The sequence below is a fragment of the Canis lupus genome, chromosome 26, assembly GCF_003254725.2.
Source record: "Canis lupus dingo isolate Sandy chromosome 26, ASM325472v2, whole genome shotgun sequence".
Lineage (NCBI taxonomy): Eukaryota > Metazoa > Chordata > Mammalia > Carnivora > Canidae > Canis > Canis lupus.
This window is the reverse complement of record NC_064268.1, coordinates 8,119,105-8,141,593: the sequence shown is the minus strand read 5'-3', so window position 1 is coordinate 8,141,593 and position 22,489 is coordinate 8,119,105. Positions and strand designations below refer to the sequence as shown.

General features: G+C 42.0%; 1 protein-coding gene and 1 long non-coding RNA gene across 6 annotated transcripts in view; both read right to left on the bottom strand.

Moving 5' to 3' along the window:
* The window catches only part of ANAPC5 (anaphase promoting complex subunit 5), a 44,078-nt gene extending 30,701 nt beyond the window's left edge, over positions 1-13,377 (bottom strand). For 3 of the 4 annotated variants that reach the window (XR_007406180.1, XM_025473869.3, XM_049101830.1), the window contains exons 1-4: positions 13,171-13,377; positions 9,077-9,156; positions 8,315-8,424; positions 7,247-7,439 (exon numbers count right to left, since the gene is read on the bottom strand). Coding sequence is in view for 3 of the 4 variants with exons in the window: in XM_025473869.3 (XP_025329654.1) it covers positions 7,247-7,439; positions 8,315-8,424; positions 9,077-9,156; positions 13,171-13,377 (590 nt within the window). In the remaining variant the exon portion in view is untranslated. Of the gene's footprint in view, positions 1-7,246; positions 7,440-8,314; positions 8,425-9,076; positions 9,157-13,170 lie in introns of those variants that run through there. The other variant, XM_049101831.1, reaches the window with a different exon arrangement.
* A 4,046-nt stretch (positions 13,378-17,423) lies between these two features.
* Positions 17,424-18,860, bottom strand: LOC112676513 (uncharacterized). Of its 2 annotated transcripts, XR_007406181.1 has the most exons (3): positions 18,851-18,860; positions 18,607-18,731; positions 17,424-17,698 (listed from the first exon to the last, which is right to left on the bottom strand). It is a non-coding gene; the product is annotated as an uncharacterized LOC112676513 (long non-coding RNA). The 2 variants fall into 2 exon arrangements; XR_003146565.3 differs by lacking the exon at positions 18,851-18,860 and having other exon boundaries at positions 18,607-18,844.
* Positions 18,861-22,489: the final 3,629 nt, after the last annotated feature.

Below are 22,489 nucleotides of genomic sequence, written 5' to 3'. Positions count from 1 at the left end.
CCAACGTGGGACTTGATCTCGGGTCTCTAGGATCGCACCCTATGCTGCTGAAGGCGGCACTAAACCACTGAGCCACCCGGGCTGCCCAAGAAATGGTTTCTCTATAGGATTATGGTAAGTATAAAAATCAATATTTACTCATCAATAATGCTTTTATAAGCACCCTGCATCTAATGCAGTACTTGTCCAACTTTTATGTAAACGATATGTGAATGGATATTCTGAAGGAAAATTCTTCTGAGGTTACATATTGTGGGGAAAGTCACACACACTCTATCTTACTTGGAGATTCACGATGTATGGGAGAGAAATCCAACAGAAAGAAACTTTATTTACTTTGTTTAATGTACCATTTACCAGGATGCCTGGGTTGCTCAGTGGTTGAGCATCTGCCTTCGGCTCAGGGCATGGTCCCAGGGCCTAGGATCGAGTCCCCCATCTGGCTCCCTGCATGGAGCCTGCTTCTCCTCCCTCTGCCTATGTCTCTGCCTCTCTCATTCTCTGTTCTCTAGTAAATAAATAAATAAAATCTTAAAAAAGAGAATGTACCATTTACCAAACTCATTGAACAAAGAAGAATCCTTTCCTCGTACCTTTCAAGAAGCACTAGTATTCCACAGAAAACACTTTGGGAGATGCTGCTCTAATATTCTCTTGGTTTCATTTCTGATAATTATTACCTAATAATCCCTGGGGCAGTGTATCAGATTCTGCCATCATCAGAGCTGTCAAGAACCAGCCCCAACCCAGGTCTAACAAAGATTGGTGACACAACAGTGACCGGGAGGGAAATGGAAAACAAATTCACCAGCCAAGTTCTCAAATGAAAAACAGTTAAGTATCTGGGCAGTAAGGAGCCCTTTGCTCTTAACATGCGCCATAACCAAGGTAAACCCAAGGCTTGGAATAAGTATGGCTGCACATAAAAAGGCTGGAGATAGGTAAGAATCTGAATGAAACTGGACACACAGTACTGACCCTACTGCCTTTAAAGTCCACAATGGTCAGGGCACCCTGGCCAGCTCAGTCGGTATAGCCTGTGACTCCTACTCTCACAGTTTTAAGTTCGAGCCCCATGTTTGGTGTAGAGATTACTTAAAAATAAATTTTTTTTTTAATAAAATCTTAAAGCCTACAATGCTATTACCAAATGCTTTATTTCCTTAAACCCCATGCCCTGAAAATTGAGGGTAGCTTATAAGGAAAAACACATGACCAATAAGGTTAGTAGAGAAAACCAGAATCATGCAAAATGATTCTAAAAGAAGGGAAATACAGTTCCCATAAATGAAGATCAAATTTGGCTGTGGCCTCTCTGGTGGCAATCGTGGCTGACATGAACCAGCTTGGGAGGAGCAAATAAAAACACCAGGGCCCAAACCATCCTTTACGGACTCCTCCTGCTTCCTCAGGGCCCCAAAATACATGCAGGAAAAAAATAACTTGTGAGAAGCCACAGAGGTATTCAATTTAGGAAAAGGGCCACTCATTTGGGAAAGGGGCTCAAGGTTACCTTGCTTATAAATCCTACTAGTTGCTGAGACAGAAATTTAGACTTACTACTGCTGTAAATCAACGACATCTAAGCTGGGTCCATGAATGGGCTTTAAGAAGTCCATGTACTGGGGTTCCCTGGGTGGCTCAGTGGTTTAGCACCTGCCTTCAGCCCAAGGTGTGATTCTGGAGTCCTGGGATTGAGTCCCACATTCGGCTCCTTGCATGGAGCCTGCTTCTCCTCTCTCTGCCTGTGTCTTTGCCTCTCTTTCTATGTCTCTCATAAATAAACAAATAAAATGTTAAAAAAAAAAAAAAAAAGTTGGCAAAGATGTGCATTTCTAATACGGACCCAGTACATGGCATCTGTCAGATTCTCAGAAGTCTGGAGATTACTCTAAGGGGCTTTAATCTACCACTGTAATTGAAAATTTTAAAATATGAGATCAACCAACAGAGGATTGTTGTTGTTTCTGAATACTCGCAATGCATAAAACTCCAGTCTAGGTCCTGGAGGACATACAATGTGTTAATAGGCTTACAAGTCCTGGGGAAGGCTAAGACCAGCCCAGGTGAGAAGATGACAGTAAGTGATAAATGCCAAATGTGAATATGACTCTGCACTGAGAAATGGGGTAATCCCTTGCAAGTTGGGAAGGAGCAGAAAAAATGATAAGGAAGAAGGCATTCCAGGAAAGGAAAACAAAAGATGAGACCCTAGACGGCCTGAGGCAAGGGATCCAAGCTGAGAAACTGAACTAAGGTCAGAGAGGTCAGCGGTGGGGCTCCTGGGTGGTTCAGTCAGTTAAGTGTCTGCCTTCAGCTCAGGTCATGATCTGCGAATGAACCCCTAGTAGGGCTCCCTGCTCAGTGGGGAGCCTGCTACTCCCTCTCCCTCTGCCCCTCCCCCAGCTTATGCTTTCTCTCAAATAAAATTCTGAAAGAAAGAAAGAAAGAAAGAAAGAAAGAAAGAAAGAAAGAAAGAAAGAAAGAGAAAGAAAGAAGAAAAGGAAGGAAGGAAGGAAGGAAGGAAGGAAGGAAGGAAGGAAGGAAGGAAGGAAGGAAAGAAGAAAGAAAGAAAGAAAGAAAGAAAGAAAGAAAGAAAGAAAGAAAAGAAAAGAAAAAGAAAAAGAAAAAGAAAAAGAAAAAGAAAAGAAAAGAAAAGAAAAGAAAAGAAAAGAAAAAGAAAAAGAAAGAGAAAGAGTCAACTATGGAAGGTCTTGAACACCTAGTGGGGAGACTGTGGAATCCTTGGAGGTTTCTGAGCAGAGTATTGACAGAAGTAGGGGAGACGAGGGACTGGGGCAGGAACAGTTACCAGACATCCGAGGAGGAAGCAAGGACACCACCCTTCTGAAGGATGTGACCAGAGGGCGTGAAGCAGCCCCTCTCCCGAAGCCACAATGTTTTGTCTGTGCCTCCAACATGGCGGCTTGTCCCGTCGTGGAAGCTGTGTGTGTGCCGTGCGTTCTGGCATTTCCTCCCGGCTCCTTCATCACCTGGCTCCCTCTCCACCTGGCCCCTCTCCAGCCAAAACCCCAGTCCCTCTACCCCTGGGTCCCATTTCCTTTCAACGGCACAGACTTACTCTGAAACTACATTACTTACCAACGGCCTCTCTCTTATCTGACCCTCCCCACAAGACTCCAGGAGGACAGGGCCTCCTCCTCTTGGCTGACAACACAGCACTGAAACATGGTGCCGGGTACACAGGAAGCACTTGGTAAGTATTTGTTGAATAAATTCAGGAATTTGGGAGATTTATATTAAATCACTGGCAAGTGAAGAATTACCAGAGAATTTCTACTTCTGTTAGGTCCTTTTATTTTTTTATTTTTTAAACTTTTATTTATTTATGATAGTCACACAGAGAGAGAGAGAGAGAGAGAGAGGCAGAGACACAGGCAGAGGGAGAAGCAGGCTCCATGCACCGGGAGCCCGACATGGGATTCGATCCCGGGTCTCCAGGATCGCGCCCTGGGCCAAAGGCAGGCGCCAAACCGCTGCGCCACCCAGGGATCCCTGTTAGGTCCTTTTAGAAGCACAGGGAAGCTGTAATTACAGGCGGCTTGCAGACCAGTAGCTTCCACTGTAGACTCACATAGGCAAATCCTATCAGCCTGCTCCTGACTGCAGGCACTTGGCAACTGCCAGCAAACAAAGCAGAGGCTCAATTTCAGTGTGCCCTCTCTTCTGTGATTGGACTTTTTAAAAATGATAAACATTTGTTGCCTGAATATTTCTTCCCTCCCTTCTAAATTAACATTCAAGGGGAAATGATCTCCTGGATCACACCCTGGGCTGCAGGTGGCGCTAAGCCGCTGCGCCACCAGGGCTGCCTCCGTCCTTTCTAATTTTAATACAAATGTCTAGGACAAGAAAAATAACTTTCATGAAGAAAAGAGACCTGAAAACATTCCAAGAACTTAAAAAAAAAAGAAAAAACATAAAGAAAGGAAGAATAAAAGGGCTAAATTGTGAAACTTTTCATAATGCAATAAAATATTAGAAAAGATCACCAAAAAATGAAATTTTTCTCTTTAACAAAGAAATAAATGTAAATATATTTTTAATTGAAACATATTCTATAAAATAAAAAGAAATCTTATTACAAGAAAGGTTATTTCTTTGTAGACAAAAAATTGTAATACTTAATTAGAAAAATATTTAAATAGTATATCTCAAAACAAATAATATATCTCCTTAATTTCAATGACAAAATTCAGTTACTGTATGTACACTATTTTCTAAAACTATACACCTTTTTTTATCCAGAAATGTCATTTACTGGAAAATTATGAATGAAATATTACATTGAGGGCAGCCCCAGTGGCTCAGCAGTTTAGCACCTCCTTCAGCCTGGAGTGTGATCCTGGAGACCTGGGATTGAGTCCTGCGTTGGGCTCCCTGGATGGAGCCTGCTTCTCCCTCTGCGTGTGTCTCTGCCTCTCTCTCTGTGTGTGCCTCTCATGAATAAATAAATAAAATCTTAAAAAAAAAGAAAAGTTTGAAATATTACATTGATATACATTTTTTAACCATTGCAGAGCATTCTGCTGCTATACATTATAGGTGGGAAAACATTCCAGTTTTATCTTTGAAGATATAAAATTGTAATGTATATATGTGATTTGATTCTCAGTTCTTATGGTATCAAATTCTTCACCTCTACTTTTTTTTTTTTTAAGATTTTATTTATTTATTCATGAGACCAACAGAGTGAGAGAGGCAGAGACATAGGCAGAGGGAGGAGAAGAAAGCTCCATGCAAGGAGCCTGATGCAGGATTCGATACCAGGACCCTCAGGATCCTGAGCCAAAGGCAGACGCTCAACCACTGAACCACCCAGATGTCCCTCCACCCCGACTTTTTATAAAAGTTTTATGCACAAAATTCACTGCAGACCTTTTTTTCCCTTTTGTTCTTGTTTTGTTTTGTTTTAGTATAGTGCATACAATGTGACATTACAACATAGTCATTTGGCCTGAAACTATATACCTTCATGATAAATATACTGGGTCACACACAGATGAGCTCTTAGAACAGGATAAAAATAAAATGATGCAGTTAGACCTAATTACATCAGATTAATTTAGGAGAAAGTCAAACCAAAATAAGTCTGAATTTTAGCATTTCACAAGAAGTGATATTCTGCTACTTGAAGTATATCAAGTAGCCAGAGCAAAGACCACCCTGTAGCCCAGAAGCACTCCTTAGAAGGCTGAGCCAATAGAGAAAGTAGAGAACAAGAACAGCCAGTATTTGTTGGATATTTACTACATGCCAGGCACAGCTCTGTTCATTTTAGTGGATCTCATGTTTAATCCTCACAATGACCCCCTGAGGAAGTGATATGATGCCTCATTTTGCAAATCAGGACACTGAAGCACAGAGAGGGTAACTGGCCAAGAGTCTCACAGGGAGTAAGTAGAGGAGCCAGAACCCAAAGCCAGGAGTCTGTCACCAGAGCCAGACTTAAACCCACACTGTGCCACCTCTCCACCAGATGAGAGGCATCTATAAGCAATTCTGAGTAAGTGAGGTTTTGGAAGCATTTAATGATACTATAATCTCATGCACCCAGCATGTGCCAAACAAATCTTGTAACCAAAGGCCACTCTCAGGAACTATCCATACCCCCGAGGTGGTTTAGCCAGCCTCCTTAGCAGGTGAGGCTGATAAAACTCTGAGCACACTGCAGCATAATGATCTGTGATGTCAGTCTTCCTTGCCACACTGTGGGCCCTTGAGGTCAGGGAATATGGAATATACTATCCATGTGTACACACATGTGTGTGTTTTTCCCTCAGAGTAGCAATGTTTATTTGGGAAGTGATCCCAGGTAACAGTTAAGGTGAGGGGAATTGAGATAGCTAAGTGAAGTCAATAAAAACTGCTTTATGTCCAGGACCACTCACCAGTATGGGTGACAGGCTGCCTATGTTGATTCTCTGCATTCATTTATTCATCCAGCACATATTCACAGACATTCTAGGAGGCAGGCACTAAACTAAGCCCTGGTAAAAATGCAATGAAGCAAGATGGAGAAGGGTCTTAGATCCAAAGGGGTGCCAAGGCAGAAGACATAGATACAAAGGACTAAGCAATAAACATAACAAGTTACTTAATGAGGAGAGTCATGAAGGAACTAAAGAAGCCAGAAGTATTTGGAACGGTGGTTACTTCAGATATGTGGTCACAGAAGGCCTGTGTGATGACACTAGAGCTGAAATCAGAAGCCCACAGCAGTGTGGAGTACTCATGAAGCTGAAACCAAGCCCGAGCAGCTGGACTGCTGAGAGTTAAGCAGAGAGCAAGGAGCAAGAGGTAGAGAAGATGATGGGGCCAGATCACACAGGCATGGAGGCCATGAAAAGCTTGGATTTGGGTCTAAACTCCAAGAACAGTAGTCACTGAGGGTTTGGGGCAGAAGGGTGCCATGGTATGATTTACGCTCATGAGGTTTCCCTTGGATGCTACATGAAAAACAGATTGCAGGGAAACATGAGTGAAGGCAAAGAGGCCAACAAGGAGGCTATAGAAGTAGAGATTTGATGCTGGGGCTGCAGGGGCAGCTGTAGTGATACAGACAAGTGAACTAAGTCCAGACTATTGTGGAAGAACAACTAGGCTGCCGGGAGAAACCAAGGACACTCCTAAGTTTTGAGCTTGAACAACTAGGTGAACAGGGGCACCATGTCCCCCACTGCTTAAACTTTAATAGGCACACCATACATTTTCACTGAATGAATCAACTGTGACATAAGGAACACTACTGGTCAGGGTCCCAGCAGGAAACAAATGGCGTATTTAAATGGTGGGATTTGGAAGGAGCTTGTGAAACTAGGGGCAGGAGACAGAGAAGCCATAAGGAACAATACAGTCCCCAGGACTGGTAACCATGGGGTACCTTACACCCCAGGCCTGGGACATTGTCCTAGTTCCCAGACCCCAGAAGAATGCAGAGAGGACCAGGTCACAGAAGCTGTGACCCAACAGCCAGTCCACCATGACCCTGAAGGAAGGGAGCCAGCAGATCACAGCCTGACCCCACTCTTCTTAGCCCTTAGTGCCTCCCCATCAGGAATCAGAAGGCAGGGAGCCCAGTGATACAGCCCATATGGGTCAACTTCTTAGATCTGAAGGGGCAAAATCATAGCAGGCAGCACATGAATTCTGAATGAGGATTTACTGTGCCTATAATTATATTATTTCACAGGAAAGGGATGCCTATTGGAAAAACCCAAGTTACCTTATAGATACATCAAGTTCTTCTTTTTCCATTTTTCTTTCACTCTCCTCTCTATTGGTCAGTTCCATATCAGCATCCTCCACTGTCTTTTTCTCACCATTCTGGAAGTACTGTTGAAGTGCGGTGTACAGCTTAAACACTTGACTGAAAGAAAGCTTACTGTAGGCCAAGATCATGTGGCGCAGAAACAAACCTACAGTACAGACAAACACAGGTGAAGCATTAACTGAAATCCAGGCTACACAAAGTGGAAACTATTTCTTGCAATTCTTCCTTCAAAAGAATCAAAAAGAAGACACTTGCAGTTGCTATTCCCTCCACCTAGAATGTTCTTCCCCCATCTTTTACAAAACTAATTTCCTCTTCTTATTCAGGGTTCAGTCCTCACCTCACCCTCTACCCCCTACACTCCATCATCTTTACCCATCCAATATGTTTTTTTCGTGGCTGATGGAACTATCTGAAATTATTTCATTTATTTGTTTACTTTTTACCATCTGGCCCCACCCTACCAGTATGTGATCTCCATAAGAAGGTCCCTGTCTATCTTTTAAGTCCAGAGCCTGGCACACAGCACACAGAAGATCAATATAATAGCTGATGCTGAATAACATAAAAACTACCACGCAAAAAAGCCAAATGGATGGAGCATGGATAGAAAGCTAATAGACAAGCCTCAAGAAATTTCATGTATGCCCTCATTTTATAAGCTATAGCAATAATATATTCTTACTTACCTCTTTTCATAAAAGTTTAGTTGGCGACCCTGACTTACTGTCGTACAATGCAGACAAGGAATCCAGAGAACTGTGAAAAAGAGCTCTGAAACCCTAAATGCCCCCAGGACCAGAGCTAATAATTGGACTATTATAGACAAAACAGAAGATGATTTTCCACAAGACAGTCACTTAAACATAGGACAAAATGGCAAGGCAATAAATATAAATTAAAACATGTCCAACACCCCATTGTGTTTGTTCAGATATGGCAGAGTAATGATACATGTGATTAAGCAAGCTGCTCATTTCAATGAAAACATTTTCTGCTCTCCTTAGAAGAGCTTCATACCTACTACACTCGTTTTGTGAACCTCTGGTTCAGTTCCAGAAAAAGAATCTGAAAGGTCATCAAAAAATTGTTCCATATCCTTCAATTCGCCTTCAGCCATCAGTTTGATTCTGAATGAGAAAATTGAGGTGCGTATTTTAGGAAGTCCCTCTGAACATCTTCTCATGTTTCATATTCCACAATTATCTCCAATAAATCTATTTTAAGAGCAATTCAGAAATTCATAAAAATGGTGACACATAAAACAAACCTGACAATCCAGAATGTCACTCTCTTTATTCTAAAAAGCATCACTGCTCGTGTATCCTTGATCATAAAATTTGTCAAAGTAGCACATCAACCAGCAAAAATGAAATGCTTTGCAACGACTAAGAAGAACAAGGTAGATCCATATAGAAAAATAAAATTTGAAACAGGGCAGCCTGGGTGGCTCAGTGGTTTAGCGCCACCTTTAGCCCAGGGCCTGATCCTGGAGACCAGAGATGAGTCCGGGTCAGGCTCCCTGCATGGAGCCTGCTTCTCCCTCTGCCTGTGTCTCTGCCTCTCTCTCTGTCTCTCATGAATAAATAAATAAAATCTTTAAAAAAAAAATTGAAACAGAATGTTTAATGTTAACCATTTTTCAAAAAAAAAGTACAGTACATAGAAAAACAAGGGAGAGTAACAAAGATATATTTTTAGAGAACTCATTACCATGTACATTTTTCTAATTTTCATCTACATAAACATATTTTCACATATCCAGAATGAAAGGAAGCTTACCTGATCTGTACTGAATTTGCCAGCTGGGGACAAGATTCTTCAATTAACTTGTACAGTTTAGACAGTGTAATATCTGGGCCCTGGGTAAAGAAGACAAGGAGGGCATAGATAAATTTTAAGGAGCTGGAGAATGATATACTGTAAACACGAATTCATTTATCAACCCCTCTGCTTTAACAATCATTCCAAATGTGAAATCTCAAATCAGGAAAACAACTATCTAAAACGCTAAAGGAAAGGAAAAATAAATAAATAAAACGCTAAAGGAATACTTCAAATCTGCAAACCATTCTTGGTTAGCTGGGGAAAAGGTTTAAAAATGGAAACAAAGCATAGACTGTATTCTGAGGACCTGGAGTTCCTTTTTATTATTTTGTAATCATGGCAAAGCTAGTTTCCTTTATCAATAAAATGTAGACAATCATAACCATCTCCCTTGTTTATGACAAAGAAAGAGTAAGAAAAGGCAACGTGCTTTGTAGACTGGAAAGCATTATTCAAACACAGGAATCCTATTTTTTCACAATCTCATTTGATCCTTCCCAAAACCTTGTAAAGTAGGCAGATATACTATATGCCCAAGTCCGTAAAAGGTACCAGCAAAGACAGAGTATGCAACCTTGGCTGTCAAGATTATACAATCCAATTGAGGTTTAAAACTAAACACTGGATCTTTTTTAGAGAGTAAGTTGATACTATATATGCCAATTTTAGATGTGGAAAGCAATTCAATTCTGGGGAAGGTATATTTGGCATGCATTGTTTGAAATGATGAAAAACTGAAAAGAATCTAGAAGCCCATCAATAGTTATCTATAACTTATAATATGTTGTAAATTTACTTAATATTAGGAGTTGTTTATATTTAATATGAGTTGTTTCTTTTCTTATTGTGGAATATAATGCAGCTGTTAAAAAAGAATGAAGTGGCTCTATTCAAATGTGCTGACGTGGAAAGATCTCCAAGACTGGTTAAGTGAAAGGAGCAAGCTGTAGAATAGAATTTTATTTACTTAAAAAAAATTTTTTTTAACTTAAGCAAAATTATGGGGCGCCTGTGACTAGGTGGTTGAGCATCTGCCTTTGGCTCAGGTCGTGAATCCAGGGTCCTGGGATCGAGTCCCACATCAGGCTCCCCAGAGGGAGCCAGATTCTCCCTCTGCCTGTGTCTCTGCTTCTCTCTGTGTCTCTCATGAATAAATAAAACTTTTAAAAAGATAAAAATAAAAAATAAATTTAAGCAAAATTAAATAAAAAGGATACATACCTATCCTTACATTCATATGCATCTACCTATTTATATACACATGGATTTCGCAAAAGGTCTAGAAAGATCTGTTCTGACCTGTGACTCCACAAATAGTTGAATGAATAAACATAACAGTGATAATCTCTGAGAGGGGAAAAGGGTTGGATGACATGTAGAACCATAACTCCATCAATTTTAGTATCAGCTGAAGTTTTTACAATGATCTTTGTATATTAGTTGAGTAATTAAAAATTAACTAGTTTTTTTAAAAATTAACTAATGTGTAAAGCCGAACCTTAAACAAAGGAATTGGAAGTCTGACGGGAATGTTTCTAGATCACATAGTATTTAGCCAAAGAACCACAAAGGAGAATTTCAGACAGAAAAAAAAAAAAAAAAACACACGAGCAAAGACAGAAAGATGTGTGAGTTAAACACGAGTACTATTTTGTTTCTTTTCTCTAGTACCAAATCTTTCAGTATTATGACTTTTATTTCAATAATGGACTAGGAAAATACACTTATAATAATAGTAATGCATCTAAGACTGGGAGCTACAAGTAAAGACCCCATTACTTATATTCAACCAACCAGGCAAGCCACTTAATCTCTGTGTTCTCAGTATTCTTTCTCTCCCCCAATTAATATGGGTGATATATATATATATATGTATATATATATTTAAATATTTTGTGGGATTTTTTAAAATTTATTTATTCATGAGAGACACACAGAGAGAGAGGTAGAGAGAGAAGCAGGCTCCATGCAGGGAGCCCGATGTGGGACTCGATCCCGGGACTCCAGGATCACACACTGAGCCAAAGGCAGACGCTCAACCACTGAGCCACCCAGGCGTCCCTGGGTGATATATTTTTAAAAAGCTGTTTAGGTGCACCTGGGTGGCTCAGTCTGTAGCAGACTCCTGGTTTCAGGTCATGATCTTAAGGTCTTGAGCTTAATCTCCTTCTGCCCCTCCCCCTGCTCAACATGCTCTCTCTCCCTCTCTCTCAAATAAATAAATCTTTAAAAAAAAAAAAAAAGAAGAAGAAGGAAAGAAAGAAAAGAAAAAAGTCCCTGGGCCATCTGGGTGGTTCAGTAGGTTCAGCATCTGTCTTGGGCTTGGGTCATGATCCTGGGGTCCTGGGATAGCGCCCTGCATGGGGCTCTCTGCTCAGTGGGGAACCGATTTCTTCCTCTCGCTCTCCTTTGCTCTTTCTCTCTCTCAAATAAATAATAAAATCATTTTTTAAAAAGCCGTTTATCAAGCATATTGATAATGTGGGGGCCCAGGACCTTAGATCTTTGTTTCTGCCACCGCTGCTCATCCTGCAAGTTCCAGCTTAACTCTCCTCTTCCTCTGAGTCCTCCCCATTCACCTAAATACACGCATCTGTCACAAAAGGGTATGTCCCATATCACTTACTCCACACTTTTATTTACGGCACTCTACTAAGCTTTGGGGATTCAAGAGTGAACAAAAGTAGGATAAAACACTGCCCTCATAGTAGCTTAGAAGAGGAGAGACATGAGTCATAAAATCACACAAATGAACGAGAAAAACCACAACAAATATAAAAGAAGATATATGCTCTATGAGACCCCATTCAAATGACAATAGCTAACACTGAGCACTTTACTATGTGCCACAAACTGTGACATGCTTTCCATGGATCTTCTTTTTTTTTTTTTTTTAAGATTTTTATTTATTCATGAGAGACACAGGCAGAGACGTAGGCAGAGGGAGAAGTAGGCTCCCTGTGGGGACCCTGATGCGGAACTCGGTCCCAGGACCTCACGATCTGAGCTGAAGGCAGATGTCAACCACTGAGCCACCCAGGTGCCCTGGTCTTCTAATTTAATACAGCCATCCTACAACACAGTTTCTATTACTGTCCCCATTTTACAGAGAGAAAACAGAGACCCAAGTAGGTTATGGAACTTGCCCCAGTCACACAGCTAGTAACTGCTGAAGCTATCACCTGAGTCTGCGAAATGAAAGGAGACACGTTACGTGCTTAGCAAACAGTAAGTGTTCAAGGTTGGCTGTCAGTTTTAGATCATTACCATTACTTATTCTGGTCCTCTGGGAGCCTCCCCGATTCACCTGACTCCAACGCTCAGGACTGGTGTAGCCCCTTTTCTACAGAAGACAGGAGTGAAGGAGTTGCCTGGGTGGCTCAGTGGCTGAGCATCTGCCTTTGGCTCAGGTCATGGTCCCAAGGTCCTGGGATCAAGTCCCATTTTAACTGTTTCTTCCTGCGGGGAGCCTGCTTCTTCCTCTGCCTACGTTTCTGCCTCTGTGTGTGTGTGTGTTAAGTAAATTAATACTTTAAAAAAAAAAAAGATAGGTATCCCTGGGTGGCTCAGCGGTTTAGTGCCTGCCTTTAGCCTAGGGCGTGATCCTGGAGTCCCGGAATCAAATCCTGCATCAGGCTCCCTGCATGGAGTCTGCTTCTCCCTCTGCCTGTGTCTCTGCTTCTCTCTCTGTGTGTGTCTATCATGAATAAATAAATAAAAGCTTTATTTTTTTAATAAAAGCTTTAAAAAAAAAAGATGGGTGGATCTTAGAAAAGAATTCCTCCCCCCATCACTTAGCTAAATAAATGCTAGAGCCAAACAGGAACCTGCAAAAAATGCATGGAAATCACCTGCCAGACGGATGGTAAGTACTCATTGTGAGCAGGTGGTATTGACTCCTTTTTTTCTTTTTTTTTTTTTTTTTTTTTTTTTTTTTTTGAGGACCTCCAGGGCTTAAAGAGTATCCGAGAAACACTCGTGCCGCCGGCACGGAGCATGTGCTCAGGAAAGGCATGCTGGATGAGCGGGAGCCGATGGGGGCCGCTCACCTGCAACAGCGGCAGGAGCAGCTGGTTGAGCCTCCGCCGCTCCATGAGGCTGACGGCGCCCTCGCCCGTACGGCCCATCTCGTTCAGCAGCACCAGCACCGCGATCTTATACGGCGTCACCCAGTCCTTGATGCCGAACACGTTGGCGTGCACGACCCCATTGGTCATCATGGGGTTGAAGTAGAGGCTCTCGTGGACGCTGGCCATGGCGCCCCCGGACTAAGTCAGAAGCCCGCCAGCTACCGGGATTCCTAGGCCTCCGCTCACCCTCGCTGTAGCCCAGGAAACGGGTAATCCTTGTTCGCGGTGAGCCGTCGGCCAATCAGAGAAGCCAGACCAGAGCACATGGGAAGGCTACAGCCAATCAGAATGTCCGGGGGTGCTGTGCAGGGCGGGGCAAAGACGGTGCACTTAAAGACGGAGTCCCCTACAGAAACTCCAGCGGAACAACTAGGTTCCCGGGAGACTTGGGGTCGGACTGTAGAAGGGAGATAGATGATGGATGCTCGGGGGCCTGGGGCTGAATGGCTCAGGTTGGGGTGGGTGGAGGACCTGCCCATCTGTTTAATTAAAAACAGTTAAAATTGAATTTTGAAACAATTCTGTTTAAAAGCAGCAGAATTCGGGGCAGCCAAGGTGGCTCAGCGGTTTAGCGCCGCCTTGAGTCCAGGGCCTGATCCTGGGGTCCCGGTATCGAGTCCCAGGTCAGGCTCCCTGCATGGAGCCTGCTTCTCCCTCTGCCTGTGTCTCCACCTCTCTGTCTCTCGCTGTGAGATTCTCATGAATGAATAAATAAATGAAATCTTAAAAAGAAGAAGAAGAAGGAGAAAAAGAAAAGAAGAAGAAGAAGAAGAAAATTTACACGAAGAAGAAAATTTACACCTTTAAAATTCGTATTTGAGCTTCCTTTCTGCTGTAAGCTCGAGTGGCTGCGGTCGAGATGGGCAAGTTCATGAAACCCCGGAAGGTGGTGCTGGTCCTGGCCGGAAGCTACTCCGACAAAAGCGATCATCCTGAAGAACAGTGATGAGGGCACCTCAGACCGTCCCTACAGCCATGCTCTGGTGGCCGGAATTGACCGCTATCCCTGAAAAGTGACAGCTGCCATGGGCAAGAAGAAAAATCACCAAGAGGTCAAAGATCAAGTCTTTTGTGAAGGATGTGGAGAAAGGGGAACACTCCTGCACTGTTGGTGGGAATGTGAGCTGGTGCAGCCACTCTGGAAAACTGTGTGGAGGTTCCTCAAAGAGTTAAGAATAGACCTGCCCTACGACCCAGCAGTTGCACTGATGGGGATTTACCCCAAAGATACAGATGCAATGAAACGCCGGGACACCTGCACCCCGATGTTTCTAACAGCAATGTCCACAATAGCCAAACTGTGGAAGGAGCCTCGGTGTCCATCGAAAGATGAATGGATAAAGAAGATGTGGTCTATGTATACAATGGAATATTCCTCAGCCATTAGAAACGACAAATACCCACCATTTGCTTCGACGTGGGTGGAACTGGAGGGTATTATGCTGAGTGAAGTAAGTCAGAGAAGGACAAACATTATATGGTCTCATTCATTTGGGGAATATAAAAATAGTGAAAGGGATTATAGGGGAAAGGAGAGAAAATGAGTGGGAAAAATCAGAGAGGGTGACAGGACATGAGAGACTCCTAACTCTGGGAAACGAACAAGGGGTGGTGGAAGGGGAGGTGGGGGGGTTGGGGGAGTGACTGGGTGACGGGCACTGAGGAGGGCACTTGACGGGATGAGCACTGGGTGTTATGCTATATGTTGGCAAGTCGAACTCCAATAAAAAATATACAAAAATACTAAAAATACTAAAAAAATAAAATTCATATTTGAGAGCACCTGCATGGCTAAGCGGCTGAGCTGTTGAGCGTCTGCCTTTGGCCCAGGTGGTGATCCCGGGGTCCTGGGATCGAGTTCCACATCAGGCTCCCCGCAGGGAGCCTGCTTCTCCCTCTGCCTATGTCTCTGCCTCTCTCTGTGTCTTTCATGAATAAATAAATTTTTAGGGCAGCCTGGGTGGCTCAGCAGTTTAGCGCCGCCTTCAGCCCAGGGCCTGATCCTGGGAATCTGGGATTGGGTCCCACGTTGGGCTACCTGCATGGAGCCTGCTTCTCCCTCTGCCTGTATCTCTACCTCTGTGTGTGTGTGTGTGTGTGTCTCTTATGAATAAATAAATAAAATCTTTAAAATAAAATAAATCTTTAAAAAAAATACCCAAGGAAGCATTTTTTTCTCTATTTCACAAATGCCATTTGGAGATAGACAAGTCAGGTTGCAAGTGGCCTTGCATCTTTACTGGAAATAGGAGGTGATACCACTTTCGTTTCCTGCCCCATAAACTACAAGATGTTTTAGTCTGACATTCGTAGCCCTGCAAAATCAATCCCTAGACAATATTTTCAAACTGATTTTTTACAATTCCCCTTCCATCCATTTGTATCTCTCCCAAGACACTTATCTGTAGCCCGATTATTATGAATATTGACTTGCCTTCTGTAGTTGTCTCTGTGACCCCTGGAAGAAAAACCATGACTATTCAACTTTGGCTACACACTCACACACAGTCACTGTGCCCAGTGCCTTGCCTTTGTGTCTCGATCACTATTTGTTTAAGGACTAATGAATGAATATATGGCCTTAGTTCACAAAAACAGGAAAGGAGGCAGACTAAATTACTGTGCTGGAAAAGAAGTATTGGTAGCTTGGAATAAAAACCCTTAATTCTATATCTTCACAGCTCTGTGTACCTGAGACACACAATTACATATATATTTGACATACAACTCTGTACATTTTATCACATACAGTATCTCAGTAACTGTTACTTATTTGTAAAAGGGGAAACTGACTTTTCACAGGAAATGTCTTATGCAAATAACTTCTTTGCCTCAGTTTATTTTTGTAAGCACCCCTCCCCCTTTTTTAATGTAAAGGCATACTGAGGGGCGCCTGCATGGCTCAGTTGATTCACCTGCCTTTAGCTCAGGTCATGATCGCAGGTTCTTCCCCTGGCCCTCCCCAGCTTGTGCGCACACACTCTCTCTCTATATATGTATATACATACATATATATATATCTCAAATAAATAAATAAAATCTTTTTTAAAAAGGCAGTTTGTGTCACCCATTTACCCTACTTTACCCACTGACGCAGCTTCACCTGCCAGCATTTGGGTTGGAAACAGAAGTTCCAACTTCTGTTTCCATCTGTATATATTTGATTTTAAGAACATGCTTAAATCCTATTAAAATTCTGAAAACACTTTAACTCTTAGGGATGTATTATACCATCATCTTCTCTAAGGTTATGTGACAGTTTCATAGCACTTTGTGCAAGCCCCATTTATTACATGTATGTTCTGTTTGCTCCTCTGATGGACTGTGAGTGCCTCAAAGGTGGGCGTCAGATTTGTGTTTTCAATCTCTGCAGTCTCAATTTCTGACATAGGCACCTGGCATCTGGTATGTGCTCATTATTGCCAAGATTTTTTTGAGTCAGGTGTGCTTCAAATCCTTAAAATTCACTCCACAAATAATTTTGAATATCTATTATGTGCCAGACATTGTGCTAAGTGCTTAGGGATACAGCAGTGAATATATAAAACAGTTACTTGACCTCATAGAGAAAAAAAAGTGGCATAGGTCACAAGTCAAAAATCCCTGATGAGGGGATCCCTGGGTGGTTCAGCGGTTTAGCGCCTGCCTCTGGCCCAGGGCACGATCCTGGAGTCCCGGGATCAAGTCCCACATCGGGCTCCCGGTGCATGGAGCCTGCTTCTCCCTCCGCCTGTGTCTCTGCCTCTCTCTCTCTCTCTCTCTCTCTCTCTCTCATAAATAAATAAATAAATAAATCTTTTTTTTTTTTAAATATTTTATTTATTTATGACAGATACAGAGAGAGAGAGAGAGAGGCAGAGACACAGGCAGAGGGAGAAGCAGGCTCCATGCACCGGGAGCCCGATGTGGGATTTGATCCCGGGTCTCCAGGATCACGCCCTGGGCCAAAGGCAGGCGCCAAACCGCTGCGCCACCCAGGGATCCCAATAAATAAATAAATCTTAAAAAAAAATCCCTGATGAGACAAGTCAGTGTCTATCTCCAGGAGACCAGGAAGAACATGCTGTTATAGATGTGTGGTTGACCTCCCTCACTTTATGAAAACTGAATGCAGATCTTTTTCACCTTTCACATTTCAAAGCAGCCCTCCAAGTCAATAAAAGAAGTAAGGATTTATAACTGGTAGTGGAGTTAGGTTTATTTATTTTGTCTGTTGAGCATTCTCTACTATCATCCCCCAAAATGTGTTGCCTTTGATCTGAGCAAATTATTACAGAGCATGCCCTTCTGAATATAGAGATAGGTATAAGGCTCTGGCACAGCCAATCAGATCCTTTTCCAAGGTTTGCTGTATGGACGGTGGAGAAAAAAGTTCCCTCTTTGTCTTGGGTTTGCCAACAGGGCTTTTGATGCCATATTCCCTGGTGCCAGGGGAAAAAAAGTCTACCTGTAGGAAGAGAGAACAAGGCTGATTTGCAAAGAGAAACAAGCAGAATTGAGGTAGATGAGAGGGGAGAAAGAAATAGACAGCTATGGTCCATTGACTTCTGTTTCTACCTTGAGATCATAGTTCTTGCAGCTCATCCTTCTACTGTATCAGCTTTCCTAGCAGATAATCACCCAACCACAAAAATGAGCAAATATTTGTTTCGTTTGGGGCAACAAAAGTTTGTTTGCTTTAGCTTGATTGAGGAAGGTTTTTGGCTCTTGCAACCAAGATCATCTTTATTAATATATAATTGAAAATTCTTTTTTTTTAATTTTTTATTTATTTACTATAGTCACACACAGATTGAGAGAGAGAGAGAGAGAGAGAGAGAGAGAGAGGCAGAGAGAGAAGCAGGCTCCATGCACCGGGAGCCTGATGTGGGATTCGATCCCGGGTCTCCAGGATCACGCCCTGAGCCAAAGGCAGGCGCCAAACCACTGCGCCACCCAGGGATCCCCTATAATTGAAAATTCTAAAAGCAATTTATCCTGCCAGACCTGTTTAGCCCTCAGAAAAAGCTTCAGGCTCCTTGATTTGTTCCTATATGAGCCTTTCTCATCTTTTTTTTAAAATAATAAATTTCTTTTTATTGGTGTTCAATTTACCAACATACAGAATAACACCCAGTGCTCATCCCGTCAAGTGCCCACCTCAGTGCCCATCACCCAGTCACCCCCACCCCCCGCCCTCCTCCCCTTCCATCACCCCTAGTTCGTCTCCCAGAGTTAGGAGTCTTTATATTCTGTCTCCCTTTCTGATATTTCCCACACATTTCTTCTCCCTTCCCTTATATTCCCTTTCACTATTATTTATATTCCCCAAATGAATGAGAACATACAATGTTTGTCCTTCTCCGATTGACTTACTTCACTCAGCATAATACCTTCCAGTTCCATCCACTTTGAAGCAAATGGTGGGTATTTGAGCCTTTCTCATTTTATGTGGTATTCAGTGACTGTCCCCCTTGCTTCCCCAGTCACCAAATACTCTCCTGCCAATCAGAGAAAATATGATTCAAATGTGTTCAATTGATGAAACAAGAGGAAAGTTGACCTGAGAATCAGAACCCCCCCACCCCCCCAGGATCTAGTCTTGGCTTTGAAAACTAACTAGTTCTGTGGTTCAGGCAGCCACTTAGTCTTCCCTAGAATCTGGGATAGTCACATTTACAATCAAAGGTTTGGATTGGATGGGAAAAGAATCAGCAAGCATCTAATTCTAGAACATCTAATTCCAGAACATTTTAATGGCCCCAGAATGAAACCCCAGACCCATTAGCACTCACTGTCCCCCCTCACCCTAACACCTGGCAACCACTAAACTTCTTTCTCTCTGTATAAATTTGTGTATTCTGGACACTTCATATAAATGAAACTATACAATCTGTGGCCATTTGTGTTGGCTTCTTTCATTTTAGCCTAATGTTTCTGAGGTTCATCCATGTTGTAGCATATGTCAATACTTCATTCCTTTTCATGGCTGAATACTAATCCATTGTAAAGATAGACTACATTTAATTTTCTGTACCTGTCAATGGACATTTAAGTTGTTTCTACTACTTAGCTATTGTGAATTATGGTGCTGTGAGCATTCACGTACATGTTTTTGTGTGAACAGATGTCTTCAATTCTTTTGGGTATATACCTAGTAGTGGAATTTCTGGGTCATATGGTAACTCTATGTTTAACTTTTTTAGGAACTGCCAGACTCTTCCACAGTGGCCCCACCACTTCACATTCCTACCAGCAATGAACGAGGGTGGCCTCTGCATCTTAATGAGCATCAGGAACTCAGCTTGTTATTTAATCAGGAGTCATGATTAGCAATGTCATGACTATGAAAGAACTGAGTAATTATGGAAGATGTTTTAAGTTATTTTGAGTAATGGGTGACTGTACTCATGATTTTCTGTATCTCTGAACACTGTACACCCCAAGTAGAAGTGTGCCAAATAGAACCAATTTTCCCCATTGCTCATTAGGCAGTAGCTCTCCAGCAGCTAAGTGTCAGCACATCATCTGCAGCTCACACAGCAGATGGAAAGCCAGCAGTGTCACAGAACACATGCTCTACCTGCTGATCAGTTCCAAAACTTCTGAAAATGACAAACCCTAACTGTGGTGGTTGTGCAATTCTAAGACATCTTGTTAGAGGAAGTAGATAATTGCTCTGATCGCCCTGAGCAAGGAAAATGTACTGTGTGAACCAGGTCTCCTGTGTACATGTGTAAACAATCTCTGTTGATAATCCAAGAAAATCCAGCTGTGAGAGAAGAAAATATCTCCTATTAAATAAAATGAGCCCCGACTTTGAGAGAGTCATGTAGAGTCTCAGGGCTCAATTAATACAGAAAGTTCTGAGTCATTAACTGAGCTGCTGAGGAAACTTGATCACTAGCCTGGCAAGCATCACTAAGTATTTCTAGACCCAAGGTAACATTCCAGTTTCTCAAAGCTCATGACCTGAATTGACCTCATTCTCTGGGGAAAGAAACTCTAGTTGTCTCTGGACCTCTTGTTTCATCCAAAGGAAACATCACCATCTGCAATTCGAAGAATCAATAAACAAATGAATTAGCTGGGGGGGGGGGTGAGTTTATGCTTCTCCTCTCAACTATCATCATTTGCTTGCTTGAACCCAATTCAAATATCTCTTAGTGCTAATAATTGAAAGGTAAAATACATTATGTAATTTTCATTAGTATATGAGTACATTTTACACTCATAATTTTCATTTCTTTGAAGATACCCTGACTTACTCTCAATACTTGACTAAATGGCAGTTTCCAGGAGAAATAGCTGCTTTCTGTAATAGAAGCAGAAACTGTATTTGTTCATTGCTTTTCCTTCTTTGCAGGTTGTTAAATCCTTGGTTTGTAAAAATTGCATGTGTTTTAGTTTGCAAGAGTTTCTGGATCACTGATGTTTGATGAATATCCAGTGCCAAATAGTGGTAGTGTATAGTTCCCTGCTGCAATAATAATGCTGTGTAACAATTATAAAACTTCCAACGTAGAATAAGAAACATATTTGCTCACACATCTGAGGTGGTAGGCTAGGAGCTCCGTTAATCTTGCTGGAGCTAGATCACAGATCTCAGGGCTGGCTGACTGGATGTTCTGGAGTGGCTGTGACTAGGACACCTGGAGTGGCTCTATGTGTCTCTCTTCCTCTAGCAGGCTACCCCAAAGAATGTTTTCATGTATGCAAGAAAGTAGAGACAAGTACACCCTACAGTCCTCAGTCCAGTGGTAGGACACATCGGTACTCACTCCACATTCTATTAGCTGAAGCATAAGGCTCAAGGCTAGCGCAGGTCAGGAAATAGGCTCTGCCTCTTAAGCAAGAGGAGCTACAAAGTCACATGATGACAAGTGATGATACAGGGAAAGAATTTGGACTAAAGTGCTATCTACTAGAAGCAGTCCCTTCTCATCCTCTTGGAGTCCATACTTAGACCTTGGTTATTTAGGCAAAGGGAAAACTGGATCCAAGAGGAATAGATCTGATTTTTGTGTTTTTAATCTTACCAAACAATTATATAAATAGATGTATGAGCTATCTAGTTCGCTCAGGCTGCCATAACAAAATGCCATAGACAGGGTTTTTTCTGAGTTCTGGAGGTTGGGAAGCCCAAGATCAAGATGCCAGCTGATTCAGTTTTTGGTGAGAGCTCTCTTCTTGGCTCGCAGATGGCCACCTTCTCAGTATGTCCTCATATGGCAGAAATAGAGAGAACTCTCTGGTGTTTCCTCTTAGAAGGAAGGATCTTATCCTGTCGTGAGGACCCCACCCTCATAACATCATCATACCTTAATTACCTCCAAATACTTTCACATGCTCATCATCAGGTGAATTTGGGGGACACATAATTTAGTCCACAGCATGACCTAAATTGAATAATTTTAGATTTAGCATTTCATTCTTTTTCTTTCCTCCAAATATATCGCACTTCATATTGTGACCAGCTGTGAATAAAACTTCCTAATGTTAGAAACCAAAGTCAGAACCTAACTTTGGAATCTCAGAGATTGATCAGAACGAATTGGAAACAGATCCATAGCATGTCATATTTAGTGTCTAAGAACATGCCTATTTCTACTAGAGTTCAGGATATAGTGTGTACTTGATCTAAAGCTTAAGGGAAAAATAAATAAATAAATAAATAAATAAATAAATAAATAAATAAATAAATAAATAAAAAAAAATAAATAAAGCTTAAGGGAGGAGATCCCCGGGTGGCTCAGTGGTTTAGCACCTGCCTTCAGCCCAGGGCATGATCCTGGAGTCCTGGGATCGAGTCCCGGGTTAGGCTCCCTGCATGGAGCCTGCTTCTCCCTCTGCCTGTGTCTCTGCCTCTCTCTCTCTCTCTCATTAATAAATAAATAAATAAAATCTTTAAAAAATAAAGCTTAAGGGAGTGATTAACTGATCCTTGTCAAGCCGGGTGTATTGGAAAATTCAAAGTGGTTTTATGCTTCCCAGCCAAAGCACTGGAGGTCATCATTCCCATAAGTTTCTGGAACTTCGGAGCATTACTCAATCTTAAAAACTGCATGATTCTTCCACTCTACATTCAAGCTCTTAATGGCCTTGAACCACAAAAGCAATTAAGTTGCCAGAGAAAGTTTCTAATATCCTGTTTATCTTAAGTTCTTTGAACAGGTATTTTATTTGCAGTGTGTGTAAGGAAAGACAGGAAGGAAACACATCTTCTGTATTTTCATTTTGTCAATGAATGAGCAAAAGA